The 18,839-nt window shown below is 44.5% G+C and overlaps 1 protein-coding gene across 5 annotated transcripts in view; it reads left to right on the top strand.

The window, feature by feature from the left end:
• Window positions 1-18,839, top strand: part of meis2a (Meis homeobox 2a) — a 79,407-nt gene that overhangs the window by 56,828 nt on the left and 3,740 nt on the right. For 2 of the 5 annotated variants that reach the window (XM_085343398.1, XM_085343397.1), the window contains exons 10-12: window positions 15,264-15,322; window positions 16,996-17,106; window positions 17,549-17,646. In XM_085343398.1, coding sequence (XP_085199524.1) covers window positions 15,264-15,322; window positions 16,996-17,106; window positions 17,549-17,607 — 229 coding nt within the window. In that variant the 3' untranslated portion in view covers window positions 17,608-17,646. The remainder of the gene's footprint in view (window positions 1-15,263; window positions 15,323-16,995; window positions 17,107-17,548; window positions 17,647-18,839) is intronic. The other 3 variants (XM_085343399.1, XM_085343401.1, XM_085343400.1) reach the window with 3 other exon arrangements.

Genomic DNA, 18,839 nt, shown 5'->3' with positions numbered 1-18,839 from the left:
AGGCAGCCAGTTGGCCATTTCCATGGCTGAGTGAGGGGGGGGGGGGTTGGGTTGCAGTCGGGTGGGGGTGGGGGTGCAGAACAAATCAGAGAGCGAATATGTCATTTGTTGGCATCGATGATAACTGACTGCTGTGCCACTGGACCACTAATAACAATAAAGAGGGCACTAAGCCACACTCTATTTTTACTTGTCTGCCTCCTCTCTACAGCCCAGGGGAGACTACATGCACAAACACACAAACACACACACAGTGAGGAGAGGCTCCAATTAGCGGCAGAAAGGAATACAATGAGTGAGTTATTAAGACACAGAGGCGGATCGCAGCCAACCTTTGCCCCCTGTCGGAGCACAGGTCACATGATAAGGGAAGGATATCCGCCAGACAACGGCGCCAAGCAGCCTGTGCCCACTGAGGAGATGAAATAGGCTCAATCTCTGTGGCAGTTCAGTGTGGAGTGTGGTGCACTGATTGTTTTCTCTTTTTTTTTTGACCTTGAACAGTCGCCAACAAATAACTGTACATGTACTGTATTAGCAATAATATGTTTAATTACTCTGTTTTAAGAACAGAAGGATGTGCTCTGACTAAGCCAGCAAACTGCGTTATGTGCGACCAATGTCATTCATATGTCGAGTAACTGAGCAGGCAGGTGCACTGGGGAAATAAGCTAAACAGGACTGAAACAGGATCTTGAAAGAATGCCACAAATAAAATAAAAAATACATTAAATAAATAAGCAAATAAAAAATCAAAAGTCATTACAATTATATGCCTTTTGAACTTTACCCTATCTATATAGAATCCCGATTATGACCCCCGATTGTGCTCTGCTGTGGCACAGCATGCAGATAAACTGAATTTAGATGGCTCTAAACTGACTGATCTGTAGCTCTCTTCACAGCAGGTTCCCCATTCCCATTCAGATCAACTCATCCTGGATCACCTCTAGATTTTACAGACTTTAAATCACTCGGCGGCGATACAAAGTGGCTGCACTGAAGGTTCATGTGCAAAATGTTAACATTTGTTTGTGGTGTCTGAAAACACGAAAGAGAAAAAGCAAAAGCAAATTTGTTCCTCCACTTAGAAAGCATTTTCCATCCCCCTTTCTCGGGCCAAAGAGACACTTAGGAACACTGCCTTTTACGATTTTATACGATTTTATGATTCTCTGGTTTGGCAGCGACGCCCATTATGAAATGCAAAATAATAACTAATATTTTCCAAATGTAACATAAAGTTATGAAACTGGCCTAGCCGCCTGTTTTTCCACATTCTTTATAAGTATTTACGTCTCATGAATCTCACACAGAGGCTTTTGAGGTCCCCCCAACCCCCACCCCGTACTCTGCTCACTGCCCACTCCCTACTTTTCTATCTCTTCTTTTCTACAACATTGGTGGGCTAGTTGACTGAAGTTGCTGGTTATCTGTCTAACTTTGACCCAGATGGAAATGTCATGCCTTTTTTTGGCTGCAACCAGGGACTCCCAGCAGTGGCCATCTCATGCCCCTGGCTTTCTAAATATACAGCCAGAGTGTGGAGAGGTTGTGGCTGCGTGTGTGTGTGTGTCTCTCTGGTGTATCTGTGTGTGCAAGCATGAGTGTATATGTGTGTCTAACTAAAAAGAGAGACTATCGGGGTGCTGCCAACACAGGCATCATGATCCCTCTCATTTAGGGACCGCTAATTGGCAGTTAATTAGCAGAATTGACTCTGTTGTCGGATCCCGAGTGCCATCCCCCCTACCAACACCCTCTACCCGCTAAGTTCATTTGATCTGGCTGCTTTCTTGATGCTGTAATAATAATCCTGTTTCATCTGTTTTGGAGGAAGAAACACATTTAGAAAAACATATTCTCACTATTGGCAAGATTAGAACAGAACGGGCTCTTTTTTCGTAGCAGGTTTCATTTTCTTTTTCATTTTGTTCAGCGGTTGTTACAGATCCAAATATCTGTTAACTGCACCATCTAGACACATGCTTTACTCACAGTTTAAGCCATGGGAGTCTTAAACAGCTGACACTAATGTGTGCCACCGTGCTCTCACAGTATATGTGAGTACATTAGCCCTGCTGAAATTCTCACTGTGATTAACAGGGCTCACTAACATTTTTATCAGGCACTGGGGGCACGCTGACTCGTAGCATGGTATGGACACCCAACGAGGCTATGAAGCAACCCAGTGCCCACCTCTGTATGAGTTATGGAAAACAGGTGGTACTTTCACAAAAACTGGCAATGTCGGCTGATCGTGCACGAAAACGAATGCCTTTTTTAACTTGTTTTCCCATTGCAAGCTCAAGATTCTCCAAAGCGCAGACGGCATGCAAGAAGAACGAAGCCAGACCAGGCAAGATAGAGCGGCAAAGAGCTAAAAGAGGCATTACAGAGAAAGCATTAGAGAGAGATGGGAGGAGGGAGGTCTTTGTACTTCTCTGCTCCTTTTGGCTCTTTTATTCCTCAACGGCTTGGTTTTTATTGGTGGGTCGTTTAATAACAAGGGCTCTGCTTTTGAAATGAAGTCGAGCTGCGTTTGCGTGGGCAGGCCCCCCTTTTTTTATTTTAAGATGGTAATTTCTGTACTAGGGGTGAGAACTGGGGAGAGATCGAGAGAAAGAGAGAGAGAAAGAGCGAGGAAAAGAATCCACTAGAGAGAGAGAAAGAGGGTGAGAGTGTGGGAGAGGGAGAATTCAAGGAGAAAACAAGGCAGAAAAGTAGGTTAATTTATTTCATTTGTAAGAAGAGAAAGAACTTAAAAAGAAAAAAAGGGTTGATGATAGTGAGAAAGAAAGTGTAGGATGCTGTTTTCATGAACAAGCAGCTTAATGCACACGGGCAGCCACAGTAAGCCTGCTAGAATCTCCCTGCGCCTGAGGCCATCTGTGAGCAGAATAGCAATTTTATTACTTTGTCATTAAACCAATTTCACAGCAGTATTGTTTGTTAATGAGCAGCCGCAAACGAGCGAAGATGTCACGTACTAGAATAGCAGCAAGATTTGTGACCCCAGCACTCCTCTATCTCATTCTCCCAACCTCTACCTCATTCTTATTCTTCTTCTCTTTCTGCCATCATCTTCTTTCTTTGCATCCTTACTGTCATCCTTTCTCTCTCTCACTCTTTCTGCCATCCTCTCATCCTGCTTATCCCTCCCTTTCTCCCTCCTGTTATAGAGATCCCTGGCTCATAAAAGGGGGAAACTGCTGAAAGATAAAATGCAAAGTCTATACAGTCGAGTCTCTGTTTATGAGCTTCCATTTGCCTTTAGAGCTCATTGGGACGAATAGTTTCTCCACAGGCTTTCAGGGTGTGCTGCTGGAAAGCCTGGCATATTGGCCTGTTATTTAGCTCTAAAGCCTGACATGGGTGCCAACATCAAGTGCCAACAGAGGGACTAAGCATTTGAATAGGTGCATAAGTCCCTTGGATTGTATGCTGGATGATGTCATGCAATAATTGTGATTTTTCAAAGTTGCTCAGAGCGCAAGGCTCGATCCCCGATTTTTATTGTGTTGTGCATTTTTTTTTAAAAATCGAACTTACATTTTGGCAGTTATGTTGAATAGTCTGGTTTCACAAAGAAAGTCATGAACTTCAGCTGTTGTGATGCTATATGTGTTTTTATGGGTAGTCGCTCTGTTTATGTTTTTACTTGGGAGGTCATCTGGCGCAGATTCTTGGTCTTTTTGTGGCTTATGACTGAGAGCGAACCAATGACACACAGGGAGAGAGACAGACAGAGGGAGAGAGAGAATTAAACTGAGGCCCCAGAGGATCAGACAACCTGACAGAGTAGATTTGGAATAATTAGTTATATCTGCTGAGGGAGATAGCCAGCGGAGCTGTGTGTTAGGCACAGGGTGCTGCTATGTGTGCCTTGGTGGTGATGTGAATTAGGAGAATGGATGTTATGTATGTGTTTTTGGTGTGTGTGTTCAAAAGCAGGGGTGGGGTGTAGAGGACTAAAAGGGATAAAGGTGACCAGGTGTAACAGAATGGCCTTGAGGGTATATGTGCGTGTATGTGTGTGTTTGTGTGTGTTGGAGCCAGAGAGGACAGGAGCTCCTTCTTTGGCTGAGCTCTTTAAACTCCCTGAACCTTACCAAGGTATTTTCTCTCTGTCCAGGCACGCTCATTCTCTCACTCTTTCTGTTACTCTCTGTTTTCCTTTACCTCCTCCTTACACAATTTGCAATTCCCTCTGTCCTTGTGTTTGGGTGCACGGTAACACGATGTAAATAGGCATGTTCGTCTGTCTTTGCTTTGTTTCTGTGGTGCCATATTCAAAATAAGCTCCAATTACCACCCACTCCGTCCTTTAAGACGTGATGAAAGTAAATGTGGTCGGGACAGAAAACGGGAGAGAGTTGTAATCACATTGTTAGCAACACTGCAGTGTAATATTCTTACCTGTTGTGCGCTTGTGTGTTTTCTGAAGCTGTGATTCATGGCCCTGTGCCCTCTGTGGCTTTGAGGTGTAGGCCAATAAGCCCATCACGGGAGACCCTATAAATCAATATAGTCCTTTGTTGGTTTAAGCCATGCTCTGCCCCAGTTCAGGCCTGTTATGGATGAGATATCAGTAGACCTGGTGCCAAGCAGAAAAGGGAAGGGAGAGCAGGAGGGGGAGAGAGGGAGGGCCTCTTCACAAAAACAATCCAATCTTAATTGGAGTGTGGCCCAAACTCCTGCACATATCAAACCTGCTAATTTGCAATTTGGGAGAGGTGAGAAATAAACAGAGTAGCATGCTGCCACGTTCTCTGCAAGCAAACAGACACACTTTGATGAAGTTATCAGAGGTAGCTTGAGGAATTAGCCAAGATTATCCAACACCATAACATGCATAACAAGATACAGAGATATAGAGGAAGCGCTGGCAAAAGGAAAGGGAAAGAACAATGAAAGGCATATTACCCTAATCTTGGGTTTCTCTATTCCCACCCTTATGAATATTTATTCCTCCCATTACTGGTGATGATGTTTCAATTGGGACTCTGTGAGCACGTGAGGTGGAATGGGGTGTCAGTCTGGTAGTAGAGGGTGTCAAGCACCCAAGATATGCCTGCTTTATCATCCTTTTGTTATATTGAATAGAATAGAATATTCTTTATTGTCATTGTCACAAGTACAATGAAATTGAAAGATGTCTCCGGTCAGTGCAACATCACGAAAGATAAATACTTAAAAACTATAATAGATATGATATAAAAGATAGAAATACATATAAAATACAGTGTTCTCATACAGTAAATACACCCAAGCAATCCAGGCCTAAGGCCCCATACAGACACTCAACATACGACCTAGTTGATATATCACTCAAACAATCAATCACTCAGTCAATTTGTTAGCGCATCCAACAAAACATGTCTGAAAGCATTCCAACATCAAGGGCACAAATGACAACAGGGGCAATGAAAGTCATCTACTTTTAGTAGCATTGAGACATGATATTGCAATTGGGTAGAAACTGTGTTTGAGTCTGTTAGTCCTTGTGTATGTTGTTCTATACCGTTTACCTGAAGGCAGCAGTTCGAACATGGAGTGTCCAGGGTGTGAGGTGTCCTTTATGATGTTATGGGCTCTTTTGAGGCAGCGGGAACTGTGTAGGTCTTTCAGTTTGAGGAGAGGGCAGCCGATTGTCCTTTGGGCAGCGTTGATTACTCCCTGGAGTGCTTTCCTCTGAGCCACTGTGCAGCTAGCGTACCATATGCCTATGCAGTACGTTAGTATGCTTTCGATGGAGGCTCTGTAGAAAGATACCAGCAGTCTCTGTGTGATGTTGTTCTTCCTAAGCACTCTCAGAAAGTACAGTCTCTGTTGTGTCTTTTTCAGTAGCTCAGAGGTATTCACACTCCAGGATAGGTTTCCCTCTATGCTGACTCCCAAGAAGCGGAAGTCTGCCACCCTCTCCACATAGTCGTCGCTGATGATTAGTGGTTGGATTTCTGTCTTGTGTCTTCTGTAGTCAATTATGAGTTCTTTGGTCTTTTTCGTGTTTAGGAGAAGGTTGTTATCCTTGCACCATGAAGACAGCCGCTCCACCTCATCTCTGTAGGCAGACTCATCTCCCCCAGATATGAGCCCCACCACAGTAGTGTCATCTGCGAACTTTACAATGGTGTTGCTCTGGTGGGCGGGGGTGCAGTCGTGTGTATAAAGCGAGTAGAGCAGTGGACTAAGCACGCAGCCCTGTGGCGACCCAGTGCTTAGATTTAGGGCTGGAGATGTGTAACGTCCCACTCTCACTCTCTGTCTGCGGTCGGTGAGGAAGCTATTGATCCACTTACAGGTGCTGTGAGGAAGCCCTAGGTCTTTTAGCTTGGCGTCCAGTTTGTATGGAAGAATGGTATTAAATGCCGAGCTATAATCCACAAAGAGCATACGCACATAGCTTCCTTGCCTCTCCAGATGTGTTAATGCTACATTGAGTGCTGTTGCTATGGCGTCCTCTGTCGATCGGTTTGCTCTGTAGGCAAACTGGTGTGGGTCAAGGCTGCTGGGTAGGGCTGCTGTGATGTGGTAATGCATTTGTATTGTATGAGATACATTCTTTATAATGTATTTGGATAGTTGAAATCTAAAGAACACAGATGGCTGAGAATTGAGTTTTCTGTATTTTGGGGCTTTTACTAGACGTGTCATATAAAAACATCCCACATGTCAGTTCAGAGGCTTAAGTTTAAGGACCTTTAAGGATCTTCTGCAGTGTAGGCTTAATAGAATGTGGCTTTGTTGTATTTGTTTAAGGCTGTCACATATGAAGGAGGCCAGTCAAAGCTTTTACACAGTTGGTGGTAGAGCTGATCTGAGAGGCAGAGGGCTCGCTTCAGGCCACCAAGCACATCAGAGTCCCTGTGGTCTGCTCCACAGTGTCACTGCTGCTTCTGCCAGCAGTCCCTTCCACAAACAACAGCTATTTATATCACTAGCCTGCTGCTGGACTTTTTAGCCCTAAACTCTGCTTCTGACTGTGCCGGCGCATGTGTGTTTGTGTGCCTGTGAGTTCACTCGTGTATATTTCAAAGCGATTATGTGCAATTGAAACTCAGATTAATTATTCAATAGGGAAGTGAGAGGCAAGCTGACAACATTTAACCGGTGACTCTCTCGCGGTCACTAATATGTGCTAGACGCAAACTCGCTCGCTCAGACAACATCATGGAAACGTGCTCGATGGAAACACTCAGTCACACGCCAGAGACCCAGTGATGAGAAGATGATGACATCCCAGAGGGAGGGAGAATCCCTTCCCAAATATACACACACAGACTGAATCCTGTACTCTGCAGTAGTCTGGTTCTGAAAGACTCTCAAGTGCAGCGGCACCTAAAGCCAGGCATTAGAGAATCTCACTGGTCGATCCACTAGGTTTAGGTGTCACTTTTTAATTGCTCAAACTGCAGTGCATTTTCACTGCCCTAAATTCACGGTTAGTAGCACACCAGCATGAGGAGTAAAAACTTCAAGAGCAGGGGGAGAATATGAATGTATACATATGTTTGGGAATGGGGTGGTAAGATGAGGGCACCTTTTATTTTTAATGCCTTCTAATACATTTTTATATTCAGGAGTGCAAGCTGTCTGCAAATGTGAGAATACATGTACATTATGTGTGTGTGTGTGTGTGTGTGTGTGTGTGTGTGTGTGTGTGTGTGTGTGTGTGTGTGTGTGTGTGTGTGTGTGTGAGAGAGAGAGAGAGAGAGAGAGAGAGAGAGAGAATGTAACTGTTGCTCTTGGCAGGCCCCCTCTCTTCTTCTCTTTGAGCTGGACCCATTACAGTCTTATAAAAGGGGGAGAGGAGAGAGGTTTGATATGAAGCAAAGGAAATAGATTGGCCTTATTTCCTGTCTGGCTGCCGCAGAGCAGACACTTGTGTTGCCTAGACGATGCAGGCAATTGACACTCAATTTTGTTTGAAATATCACGCCTCTATCATGTCATTATCAGCTTCTCATGGTAATCCACAAAGCCGCACTGTTTGATATCTGACAATAAGGGGGAGTCACAGAGTCACGGAATCTCTCACTCGATTACCAGGCAGAGAGAGAAAACGGGGTTGAGAATGAAAGGGAGCAGAAAACGAGAGAGCGGGGAGACAAAAGACGGGGTGAAAGAAGAAGAGATGGAAAGATAATTCAGGGGAGAGAAGCGAGAAAAGCCACAGATTTTCTATGTTGGCACTAAGAAGTGGAAGGAAACTGAGATTATACCTGCCCACTTCGCAAAGACATGAAAAGGAGTCCAACAGGTCTGGCATAGTGGAGGGGGAAAAAAAGAGAAGCGAATGTGGGCAATAGGGGTGGCACTCTTCACAACTGTGAAATTGGGGTGATCTTGTAAGCACACCCACTCATCTCAGGAGAGCTGATGGGTAGGCTGGGGTAATGATAGTGCTGCAGTCAGTTTCTCTATTCCCCCTGCCTGGCTGTGTGTGTGTGTCTGTGTGTGTGTGTGTGTGAGAGAGAGAGAGAGAGAGAGAGAGAGGCAGCCTGCCAGTATGTGTTCTGTGTATCTGTTCTATTTCTTGCTGGTCCTTCGTGAAAGCAGGAAAACCTCACCCATCCAAAAGGTGAGAAGCTGGTTTATGAGGAATGAGCGTTACCTTCCAGCGCTGACGGCCTCTGTCACGCGCTATGTACTGGAGCCTTTGACGAGGGCTAATATTGACCTAAGAATGTTGGTTGTTTTCAGGCGCTCTTCAAACAAGAAAAAATGCAGCTGTTGGTCCCTCGGCTCCTGTGCAGGCAGAAAATACCTTTTGTACACCTGTGCACATTAATAAGGTGTTGTCTTAAGGTGGGTGTGGGAGCAGGGAGGGGGGGTGTCTTGCTAACAAGAGATTTGTGGGATCAACTCCTTTCGTATTACCCCTGTCGAGTGGCAATCGGTTAAAAAAAGGAGGAAGTTAATGAAGGAAATATTATACATGAAGGAAAATGTTAAGAGACTGTGTCGATAGAAAAATGCAGATGAGATGATTTGGTCCTTCTTTCTTACTTCAGAAAACTGGTAGTGCTAGGGCAAGTTAGTAACGCTGGGTTGCTACAATAAGGTCTCTTTCATACAGGTGTGTTGACGCCTGGGGCGGGCTTGGCCTCAGTCCCTTCCATTCACCCTGGCTGATTTGAACAATAACTATCGTATCTTTTAAAAGAGAAGGGAGGGTGAAGCGTCAAGAAGTAGATGCCTAAGAGCTCTGTTGGGGCCAAGAAAAACCCCCGCTGCCGTTGTCAGAGCTTGTTGATGTTGTAGGGAGGAATTTTTTTTTCGTTTTTGCCCCCACCCCCATAACCCCCACATTTTTTTTCCCACTTCTGCGCTGGATTTGGTGTTTTGTGCCGTAGGACAGAGTGTGGTGAGGAGACAGAGGAACAAAGTGCTGCTGTGTGGAGCAGCAGCTGCTGCTTGCCGGATCAAAGGGGCAACAAGCGTGGTCTTCCTGGCCCAACGCTGCTCTGGAGGTGTTTGACGGACAGTCAGCAGCTGGTGCCGTACAGCCCGCCCTGTAGGGGTCAGGCTGCTGGACTGCAAGGCCCAGAGGTGACATACCGTCACTGGACAGGGGGAAGAGGGGAGAAGGTGTTAGATGGGAGGGTAAATAGAGGGAGAGATGTCTATGTTTGTTTCTTTTGTTGTGTGTGTTGCTTTGGTGTTTTAGTTTAGAGCGAGACTTTTGGGATTATTGTTCCATATTTCTATCAGATATTTACCCTTTTGTGATGAGTGAGTCAGTTCCCACTTATTCTTCATAATGCATGGATGACGGCTGCCTGGTTTTAAGGCTAAACAATTACTTTCCTAGCGTTGTGCTCCACACTGCAGTATTCCACCTCTTTGGTGCTGACAGAGAATCAGAGTGAGAAAAGAGAGACAGAGAGCAAGCATGCCGCAGTGCTATTGATTTATTTTAATTAGCTCCTCGTTAAATCTTGTCAGTTTGCAACACAAATATATAATTCTTTGTCTGATTTTCCACTGGAGTCTTAATGACTCGTACTCAGCGGGTTTCAGAGAGAAATGACTTCTGCCGCTAGACTGACAGAGCAATGCAAATGTTAGTCATATAGGACTGAGGGGGGGATGCCACAAATGGGCAATGAGTGGAGTAATAAAAAGGGAAAGAAAAACAGGTCAGTGAAAGTCCATGGAGGAGAGGTGAAACAGTCCCCCTTTCAGAGGCAGACAAAAGAGTGTGTGTGGGGGGGTGAGGTGGCGTGGGAGGTGGGAATATGGAGGCACAGTGGATGTGAGAAAGAGAGCGAGAGAGAGGGGAAGAGATAGACAGAGGTAAAACTATGTAAACACAGTGGCTGCCCTAAACGCGGGCCCTCACCGACGTTTCTAAAAAAATGATCCTGTCTTGCTCTGCTTCACATCTGCACTAAATCAAACACAGGGGTGAGGTAATGTTCGCCCGGCACATGTCTCTCGACTCCTGTTTTAACTTAAAGAAGCGAAGAAGGTATAGAAAAGGGAAACTCTGTCGCTGATGAGCTTGAGAAAGCTTCCCCATTCCTACCTCCTTGTCACTTATCTCTATCCTAGAGGAGTGAAAAGCTCCTTTGTGATAGTTTATGATAAATCCACAGATACTGTAGGTTCAGTCTGGTGGCAAGCCATGTATAAACTGTTACAGGGGCCTGCCTGGACCATGTGAGCTGATTAAATCACCGTTGTTGACACTACAGTGGATCAGTGTTAGAAGTTCAGTAGCCTTGGACTACCCTGTGTCTGACTGGACCATAATTAGTGTTTGCTTATACTAAACACACTCTCTTCATGGGGTTAATTTGCATGCACTTCCCGGTCAAAGGACATCCAGTTTCCACTCCTGTCTCTCTGCCTTTCTTTTTGGTGGAAGAGCATCAAACTAAAGCCTTCCTCCTTTGATTCTAGTGAGTTGTGACTCAATCGCTGGGGGTTTGGAATCTTTATTTCTGTCTGAAGCGGAAGTATGGAAGCAATGAGCTTTAATAGGAACCAGAGGACAGTCATGTTTGCAAGCAGTGATCATGGATTGAGTTCAGTATGTTCTTGTACAGATTGTGTTGCATCTAATCTTCCTACAAAGTCAGACGAATAGGGGCCCAGGAATCGGAAACTTGCCCCCCTCTCACTTGGTATATGAGCTTCCAAAATGGGCATGTGTAGGTCAGCCATGAAGGCAATAAACTGTCAACGATTTTTGTGACACTGTTTAAATGCTTTGCACACTGTACAGCGCTATGTTTGGAGTAGTCCTGTGCTTATTTTTTAGATAAGGCACATTCAGTTTTCTGCATTTCATTCTCGTGTCTCACTCTGTCTTGTTTTTTCTTTCTTTCTTTCTTTCATCACAAACTCGTCAAACGAGTGACCCCACTCCTGATTGGCTAGGTTTCCTGTGATCTCCACCGCAATTGGCTAACTAAGCATTGAGACTCTCTGTTTCGCCTCTCTCTGTCTCGTCTCCCTCCCTCTCGCTCTCCGTCTCTTGGCTGTGCTCCAGGGTAGGGTGGTTTGGCATGACAATTTCTCAGCGAAGGAATGCTGACAACAGGAGCGAGTTACCAGGTGTGGCTGCAAGTCAGTTAACTAGAAACAAGGCCTTTCTGACAGACTGAGATGAGGAAGTAAGAAAAAAATTTAAGACGACACTGAGTGAGACAGACTGGTTTGCTGTGATTACATCTGCAAACCTCCAGTAACCTTTGATACTATTATGCTTGTGATGCAGTTGGCTTGCTGCATTAAAGGGGAGCGTTGTAAAATTGAAGGACTCTACTTAAAAAATAAAGTCTCGTGGTATGCTTTAGGATTATGTAAGTTCACTAGTCCATCTATATCTCTTCTTCTGTGCCTGACCAGATCTTAATCTCAGTCCCCCCACACTCAAGTAACTACAGGCTATAGCAAAACACAGCATGCTAGCCTGTCTCCATCATTCATATCTGCCCACTATGTTCAACTCCTAACAGCCGTAGTAAGTTTAGCTTCTTATATCATTAGGAAGATGGATACCAGGTCTTCCTGTGGAGATGCATTATTGTATCTGCACACAAGCTTGTGCTTTTCAAGTGCGTCTTTCACGCCATCTCAGTGAATAAAAGTGCTTCTGTGAGCCAGCTGGCAGTAGTATGTGAAGAATGTGCTGACATGCATTATACACACATATTGACTGACATGTGCATACATATTAACATGCAAGCTCTAAAGTGTACTTAGCACTGTGAGTGCAGTTTTTGAAACGCAGCTTGAAAATGTGTTTAGGGCCTATTGGCTGGACAAAACCAGTTGCTAATATTAAACAGCAGTGGGCCGCAGCCCCCAACAGCCCACTTTTTCCTGGGGTATTGTACACATTCTGAGCTGTATCCCAATGAATGACCTCCACACGACCCCCTAACCTTGCCTTTAATTATTTGTTTGAAGACAGCACGGAGTTCCCATGCTGAGAGGTACTCTGTGTACTATGTGTGCGTGTGTGCGTGTCGGTGTTTCTGTGCTCTAACACTGAGCAGAGGCAGGCCATAATAAGCTAGACCACCAGATGTAGATAATAAAACATGGGCTTTGGGTTGGAGGTTTTTTAGCTAGTGTCCCCTGTGAGCCTCCTGTGTTCTGGTTAGCCTATGGACACACTGGCGGTGGTTGTGGTTATGTCCATGGTGTTGATGTGTAGATTTACAGCACACACACACACATACACATTTTAGCAAGTGGCTTAGGAATTCTAAATCCCTGTGGTCAACCTCTGTATCTCTCTCAGGACTTTGGGTCCTCTGATCCATCCATCTGACTGTCCATCTGAGTTGACTGGCCCTCATCTCTGGAGGATTCCTGGTTGTGTTGTTCTAAGCACACTCCATTAGCAGCTCACGGGTGGAGGGAAAACAGTGTTATCTGGCCCAGCTCTGATAATCTCAATTGACTTTACTCAGACCGATAAAAGGTGCTCTAAGGCCACAAGAGGCACCCCCACTCCCCACCCCACCCCCCAACTCTTTTCGGTGCACATCGTCGCCTGCTGGTTACTGTGGCAACTTGTTTAGTGTGCAAAAATAGTCTTTGTGAATCTTTATCGTGACAGTTAGCCAACAGGGAACACTGACAAGAAGCAGGTCCATTTGGGAAAATATCTGAAAATCCACATTTTTCCATACCCCAAGAGCTGTTTGGGTACTAAAAATTAGTAAACACTGGCAGCTAAATGCTTCCCGGCATGCTTACATTTATATATTGTCTGTAAGAAGATGGAAAAACACAAATATAAACAACTATTTTTCCATCTGAAAATGACACTTTGATCCTACTGAGTACTCTCCAGTGCACAGAGTATTTCCTCTGCAGTCACTAGAAACCGTATGGTTGAATTTAGCACCTGGGAAGAACATTCTTAATATTATGTGTTTATGGCTGTGACCCAGAATACGTTAGGTAAGAATGCACATGGTTGTGATTTTGAGCCTGTTGGTGCATCCACAAAGGGAGAAAGCAGGACATATATTTTGGCAAGCCTTACACTCTGTACTTAAAGAGGGGAGTGTGATACGAGGAATGTCTTACTGTTTTCTTGCTCAGCTGGTTTCGATGCTGGAACCGTCTTTCTCCCTGAAGCACCTCGGGCATTTCTTGGAGCATAGCTATCGCGCAATGTTTTGTCCCCTTTGTTCAAAAATACTTCAGAGTTAATAAAAGTTCATTTTTATTCCTCCCTTAAATTGCAAATCATGCGTTACAATAGTATAATTTCCAATACAGCTCTCTCCTTCACTCCATTCCACTCCACCTCTCATCTTCCTCTTTCATTCTCCCTTATTCTCATGTGGGTTTGTTTCATCTTTTTTCTCTCAGGGGCCTGCAGTACCCCATGCGTACCTGCACTCTGGATGCCCCCTGGCAAATGAGCACCGCGTCTTTCTTTTCCCAACTGTGCATTTTGTACATTTAACCATGTCACTTTGAGCCGGGCAGATTACAGGCGTTTAAGTTCATTGGAGAAGGTAAGGGCAGGTATCAGGGCTTCATGGGGGATTAGGAACCCAAATTGGTTCCAGCTCTCCCTTCCTTCTAATGACCAGTTCTTTAGCCATATTGATGGTGCCTTGGCCCGTATGTTAGGAGAGGGCAGTAAAGACTTTTTTTTTTCTTCCCTCCACTGTGTTTTTTGGAACTAGCAAAAGACTCCATGCTGGACAGCTCCAACGTGATTTGAAACCCCACTTTAATATCAACCACATGGGGGTACCCCTAGAGCTAGGTCCATGCTATGTTTTCAGGTTTATTAAAGTGAATGAGAGAAAGTCAGAATGAAAAGAGGTGGCAACAGAGGTAAAAAGAAAGATATAAAGGTGGAGAACTTCCTTGGCCTTAGTGGGCAGATTGTGTTTGACACAACCCAAGGCATCCCATTCCAAGTTAAAAAGGTTGCCCCTGGCTGGCAGTCACCTCCAGATGACCTCCGGCTCTACACTGGAAAAGCCACAGGAGCAAGACTGGCTGGGGAGGCTTTGTGGAGGTGCACTTACTCGCTGCTGTGGTGGTGATAAAACTTCAGACAGCCTAATTGATGGGCTCACTGACATAACAATACCTTGTGAAAGCACGGCGTGGCCCATGCCTGGTCCTCATTTCTGGACAGCTGGAAGGGGAGCAGAACCCCCTACAATGCAGCCAGAGTTGGGGGTCCCACAGAGGGGGAGGGAAGAGATGGGGGTGCAATGAAAGGAACCATTTATGTCCTGCATTTTGAACTTAAAGTTCATTTTGAAATTCAAGTATCCCCACAAAAAATAACATTTTGGTGCAATAACTGTAGAAGATGCAGTACATTACATAGAGTTGGTGAGCGTTGGGTAGAACTATAGCAGTAGTGACAGAAAAAAGAAAGCAAGACGGAGAGAGGAATGGATGTGCCATGTTGAGGGTTCTTCTGTGCCCAAGTTGCACTTAATACTTGAGGAATGTCTCCCTGGTGCCCATAGCAACCAAACGTAATCAAAAGCTTTATTAAAAGAGGGGGGAATAGATCATAAGGAACATTAAAAGTATCCCTCACTGGGTTCCCAAGTCAGCAGACAATTGCCCTTTTGTTTGTTGCTGTTGTGTCGTGAGCGCCTCTCTCAAGGACTCGGTGGCTAATGTTGCCATTAAGTCATGCAAAACTGTTTTTTCTTTGTGGAGGCTCGTGATGAATCTTTCTGTGTGTGAATGCAGCGTGATTTAACGTTTGCTTTTCTCTTCTCTGTGTTTATTTTTTCCTCTGCCAGGTTTATCAATGCCAGGAGAAGAATAGTACAACCCATGATCGATCAGTCAAATCGAGCAGGTAAAAAAAAAGGAAAAGACAAACAAAAATTTCAAAATGAAAAAACCCAAACAGACAATCCAGCTAATCTACAGTAGAGTACGGCTTCTTTTCCCTGCATGAAGACACCCTTTCCAAATCCTTTACTGGCAAGCACATTATGCCTGGAGCCCAGATTTTTAGAGGGGTACCCTACACCTACTCCCTCCTCTTCCTCTTCCATCGTTCATTCCCTTTTCCATTTTCTCAATGAGATGTGTTCAGCAGTGGTGCAGGCTGTTTGCTGATTGACTCTAATTGGAGATTTCCCAGTCTAAGTGGCAAGAGAGGTATATTAGCAGTCTCTCTGTGAATTACTAATTGGACACAAGAGGAGTGCCAAAAACGCTAGCAGCAATTTATGAGTTATCTCCCTTCTTTTTTAGGCTATTTTGTTTTTCTTCCTTTTTTTCAGTTAGGTAGGGGGCTTTCCCCTGAAATTTTCTGCTGCATTTTTATTTCCTTCCCTCAAGAATCACTCTTCTTAATTTTGATCTTAAGTAGTCATTCACTGCATTGCAAATATCAAAACCTCTCTGATTTTTTTTAATGGATTCCACCATTATGTCTTGATTTATCCCCCATGCACGAGAGATTTACATTGGTTTAAAAAAAGATGGAACACTTTATATTGGTAAATCATAACACACTGATTTTCCATGTCTAATGTGTTCAGATTTCCAAAAGCACAACCTAGTAGTAGCAAGTATGCCACTATGTGATCCTGCTGAATGTTTCAGTCACCCTAAGCTTCATTGACTTTGGCATTACCAAAAAAGAAAAAAAGAAAGAAGAAGAAAAAAACAGTAATTCTCGTTTTATGAAGATCCCTACACTCAGGGATGGAGATTGTTCAAACCGACACGAGCCATGATTAAAATGAGATGCACTTACAAATGTGGGCGCCTCTTTCTATACTTATTGCTCTTTTGTGTGGAGTATTTGACAGCCTGCATCCAGTGTGTGCCAATCAGCAATCTCTACTAACACAGCATGACTAACATCTCCCTCTAATCTTTGAGAATTACAGATTATCCAAGATAATTCTGTTATAGTCCCAGAATGCAATGGTTTCTGCAGTCTCCAAAATGCATTAGTTCAATAAGCCTAATAATAAACAAAATAAGATCCAGCTGAGCAAAGATTGCTGCTCTGTCTTCTTTATTATTATAACAGCTAATCAGGTAATTCATCCATAATACATATTAAACGATCTGGCAATTTTGGGATTATCTAAATTTGTATGTTATGTTCTTCTTAAGAAAAGAAACATATACATGTGCTATGGATTTAACAAAATATTTGAAGGCTGAGTCTGGATGAATTGCCTGCCATGGCATAAATTCTTCCCATCCTGTCAAACTGCATGCTTTCTTCTCTCGGTTAGAGAACAATGTGTCTCCCTTGAGCGTGGTTTTGAATGACACTTGCTGCGTGTACGCACAAGTGTTTGTGTGTGCGTGTGTGCTTGCATGCATAAGGACCCACTGTATGCATGTTTGCATGCCACGCGTCAGTCAGTGCTGTCCACAAACATGAGCACAATGTCTTACAGTATGTTTGGGCTGGAGCTGGGACAATTGCTGATTGTCTGGTGTGTTTTCTCTTCTTCTTCCCCCCTTCCCTTTTCATGTCCACATTTTGACTACAATCAGGTTTTCTTCTTGATCCTTCAGTGAGCCAAGGAGCAGCGTACAGTCCGGAGGGCCAGCCAATGGGTAGCTTCGTGCTGGACGGTCAGCAACACATGGGGATCCGACCAGCTGGTAAGTCCATCCGCCTCCTTTCCTTCGTCCGTCTTCCCTCCACCATGCCTGCTTTACCACACAAGAGTTACCAAAGAGCTGAATGACACTGACCCCACTGTCTGCAGCATGAAATGTAGTAACCTCAGCATGGAGAAGGTCTCCCAAGTCAGTCGCATAAACCTAACACTAGTGTGCACCTCAACCACGATAACGCTTGTCTTTAAAAGTCCCCCCCGCCTGCCTTGCTTGTGCTTTTTCTAATCTCATAATCACAACAAATGGGTTTAAGGGAACCAGCAAGAAATGTAAACTCTTAAACCACTTCTTCACATCTTCCTCTTCCCTCATTTTCCATCTAAAGCTAACCAACCTCATCCCTTCTACTAGTTGGTCGTCTCTGACCTCGCTGTGACTCAAACTCCTGCTGATGCTTTTTCTGGCATTTATCTCTTCTTTCTAGGGCCTATGAGTGGAATGGGGATGAATATGGGCATGGATGGGCAATGGCACTACATGTAACCTCCATCTTGTAACTCAAAAAGCAAAGAAAAGGGGGAAGTAAGTACTGGGTTCTTTTCCTTGTTTTTTTTCACACGTTGGGGCTGCTGGGTTTTATTTTTATGCCATTTTTTTCCCAATTCCCTTTCACTTGACCAGCACAATGTCCTCTCACACTGGGCAGAATTTTACAGCAAGCTTGGGCCCCCTTCCTTCCCAGCAACAACTTAGGTAGCCAGAAAGATGCTTTAAATGTAGAGGATAAATTGAAGACTTGAGAAAAAGGGGTAATCATCCTGGGACAGAGAGGACCCGACTTGTGGCGCCAGACAACATGAACAACAACAGAAAAAGGGGGGGGAAGAAACAACCTGCCATGGCATGCACAAATTTATTTATCACAACAGCGCCATCGCTCTCCCCATCTTGGACAGCCAATGCAAATGTTGGACATTTAGGGAAAAAATAACATCTCCTGGGGAAGGGCCTGACAGGGAGAAATTAAGCAGGCTCCAGTGAAGCGATAAAGAAGGAGAAGTGAAACTGTCCTCCGAGTGACATAAATCTGTCTGGGGAAGGATTGATGCCCAAATTATCTTATATGCAAAGACGGGAACACCGCAGTACATTACGGCCCCTGAGCAAGATATACGGGCCGCGGGTGACATGGCCGATTCTTCACTGGGGGTTTGGTTTGAGCTGTGTAAAGGGAGGAATGAGTGTGTGGGGGGGCTGTGTGTTTTGATTATTTTTTACTGGAGGGAGACGATTTGGGGAGCGGGAGGAGGCAGTGAGTGGCCTGACCTGAGACTCGCAGACAAGAGCAGGGAGACACTGAGATAAATTTATAAGGTAGAAGACACAGGCATGCACACTTTGTCCAAAAGGAGGGGGTCTTTTTCACACATACTTATACGGCCTCTCCGAGACACTGTTTTCCTGTCTCTGTCTCTCTTTCACACACATACACACACAATCCCTCTATAGCTAAATGGCGGCAGTCTGATTAAGCTGGCCATTCTGCCACAGTGCTGACATTTGAAAAATCAAGACATATAACATCCCAAAGGCGGCGGGGCAGATGAAATTTTATTTAACACCTAAACTCCCTTGCCCAATGAGGCACAATATAATAACACTTACCTTGATTAAAAGAACCCTTTATATGTAAATGGAGACTGGATTTTCCAAAGGGTCACAGCGGTAATTCTGCCGACAGAGATCATTTCACCCCTCCAGTCCTTGCATTCTCT

This window comes from Diplotaxodon limnothrissa, linkage group LG19 (assembly GCF_057381915.1).
Source record: "Diplotaxodon limnothrissa isolate DT_005_m linkage group LG19, D_limnothrissa_male_GT1.1, whole genome shotgun sequence".
In the NCBI taxonomy this organism is placed as follows: domain Eukaryota; kingdom Metazoa; phylum Chordata; class Actinopteri; order Cichliformes; family Cichlidae; genus Diplotaxodon; species Diplotaxodon limnothrissa.
The sequence above is the reverse complement of the archived record's forward strand: the minus strand, read 5'-3'. Positions and strand labels throughout refer to the sequence as shown.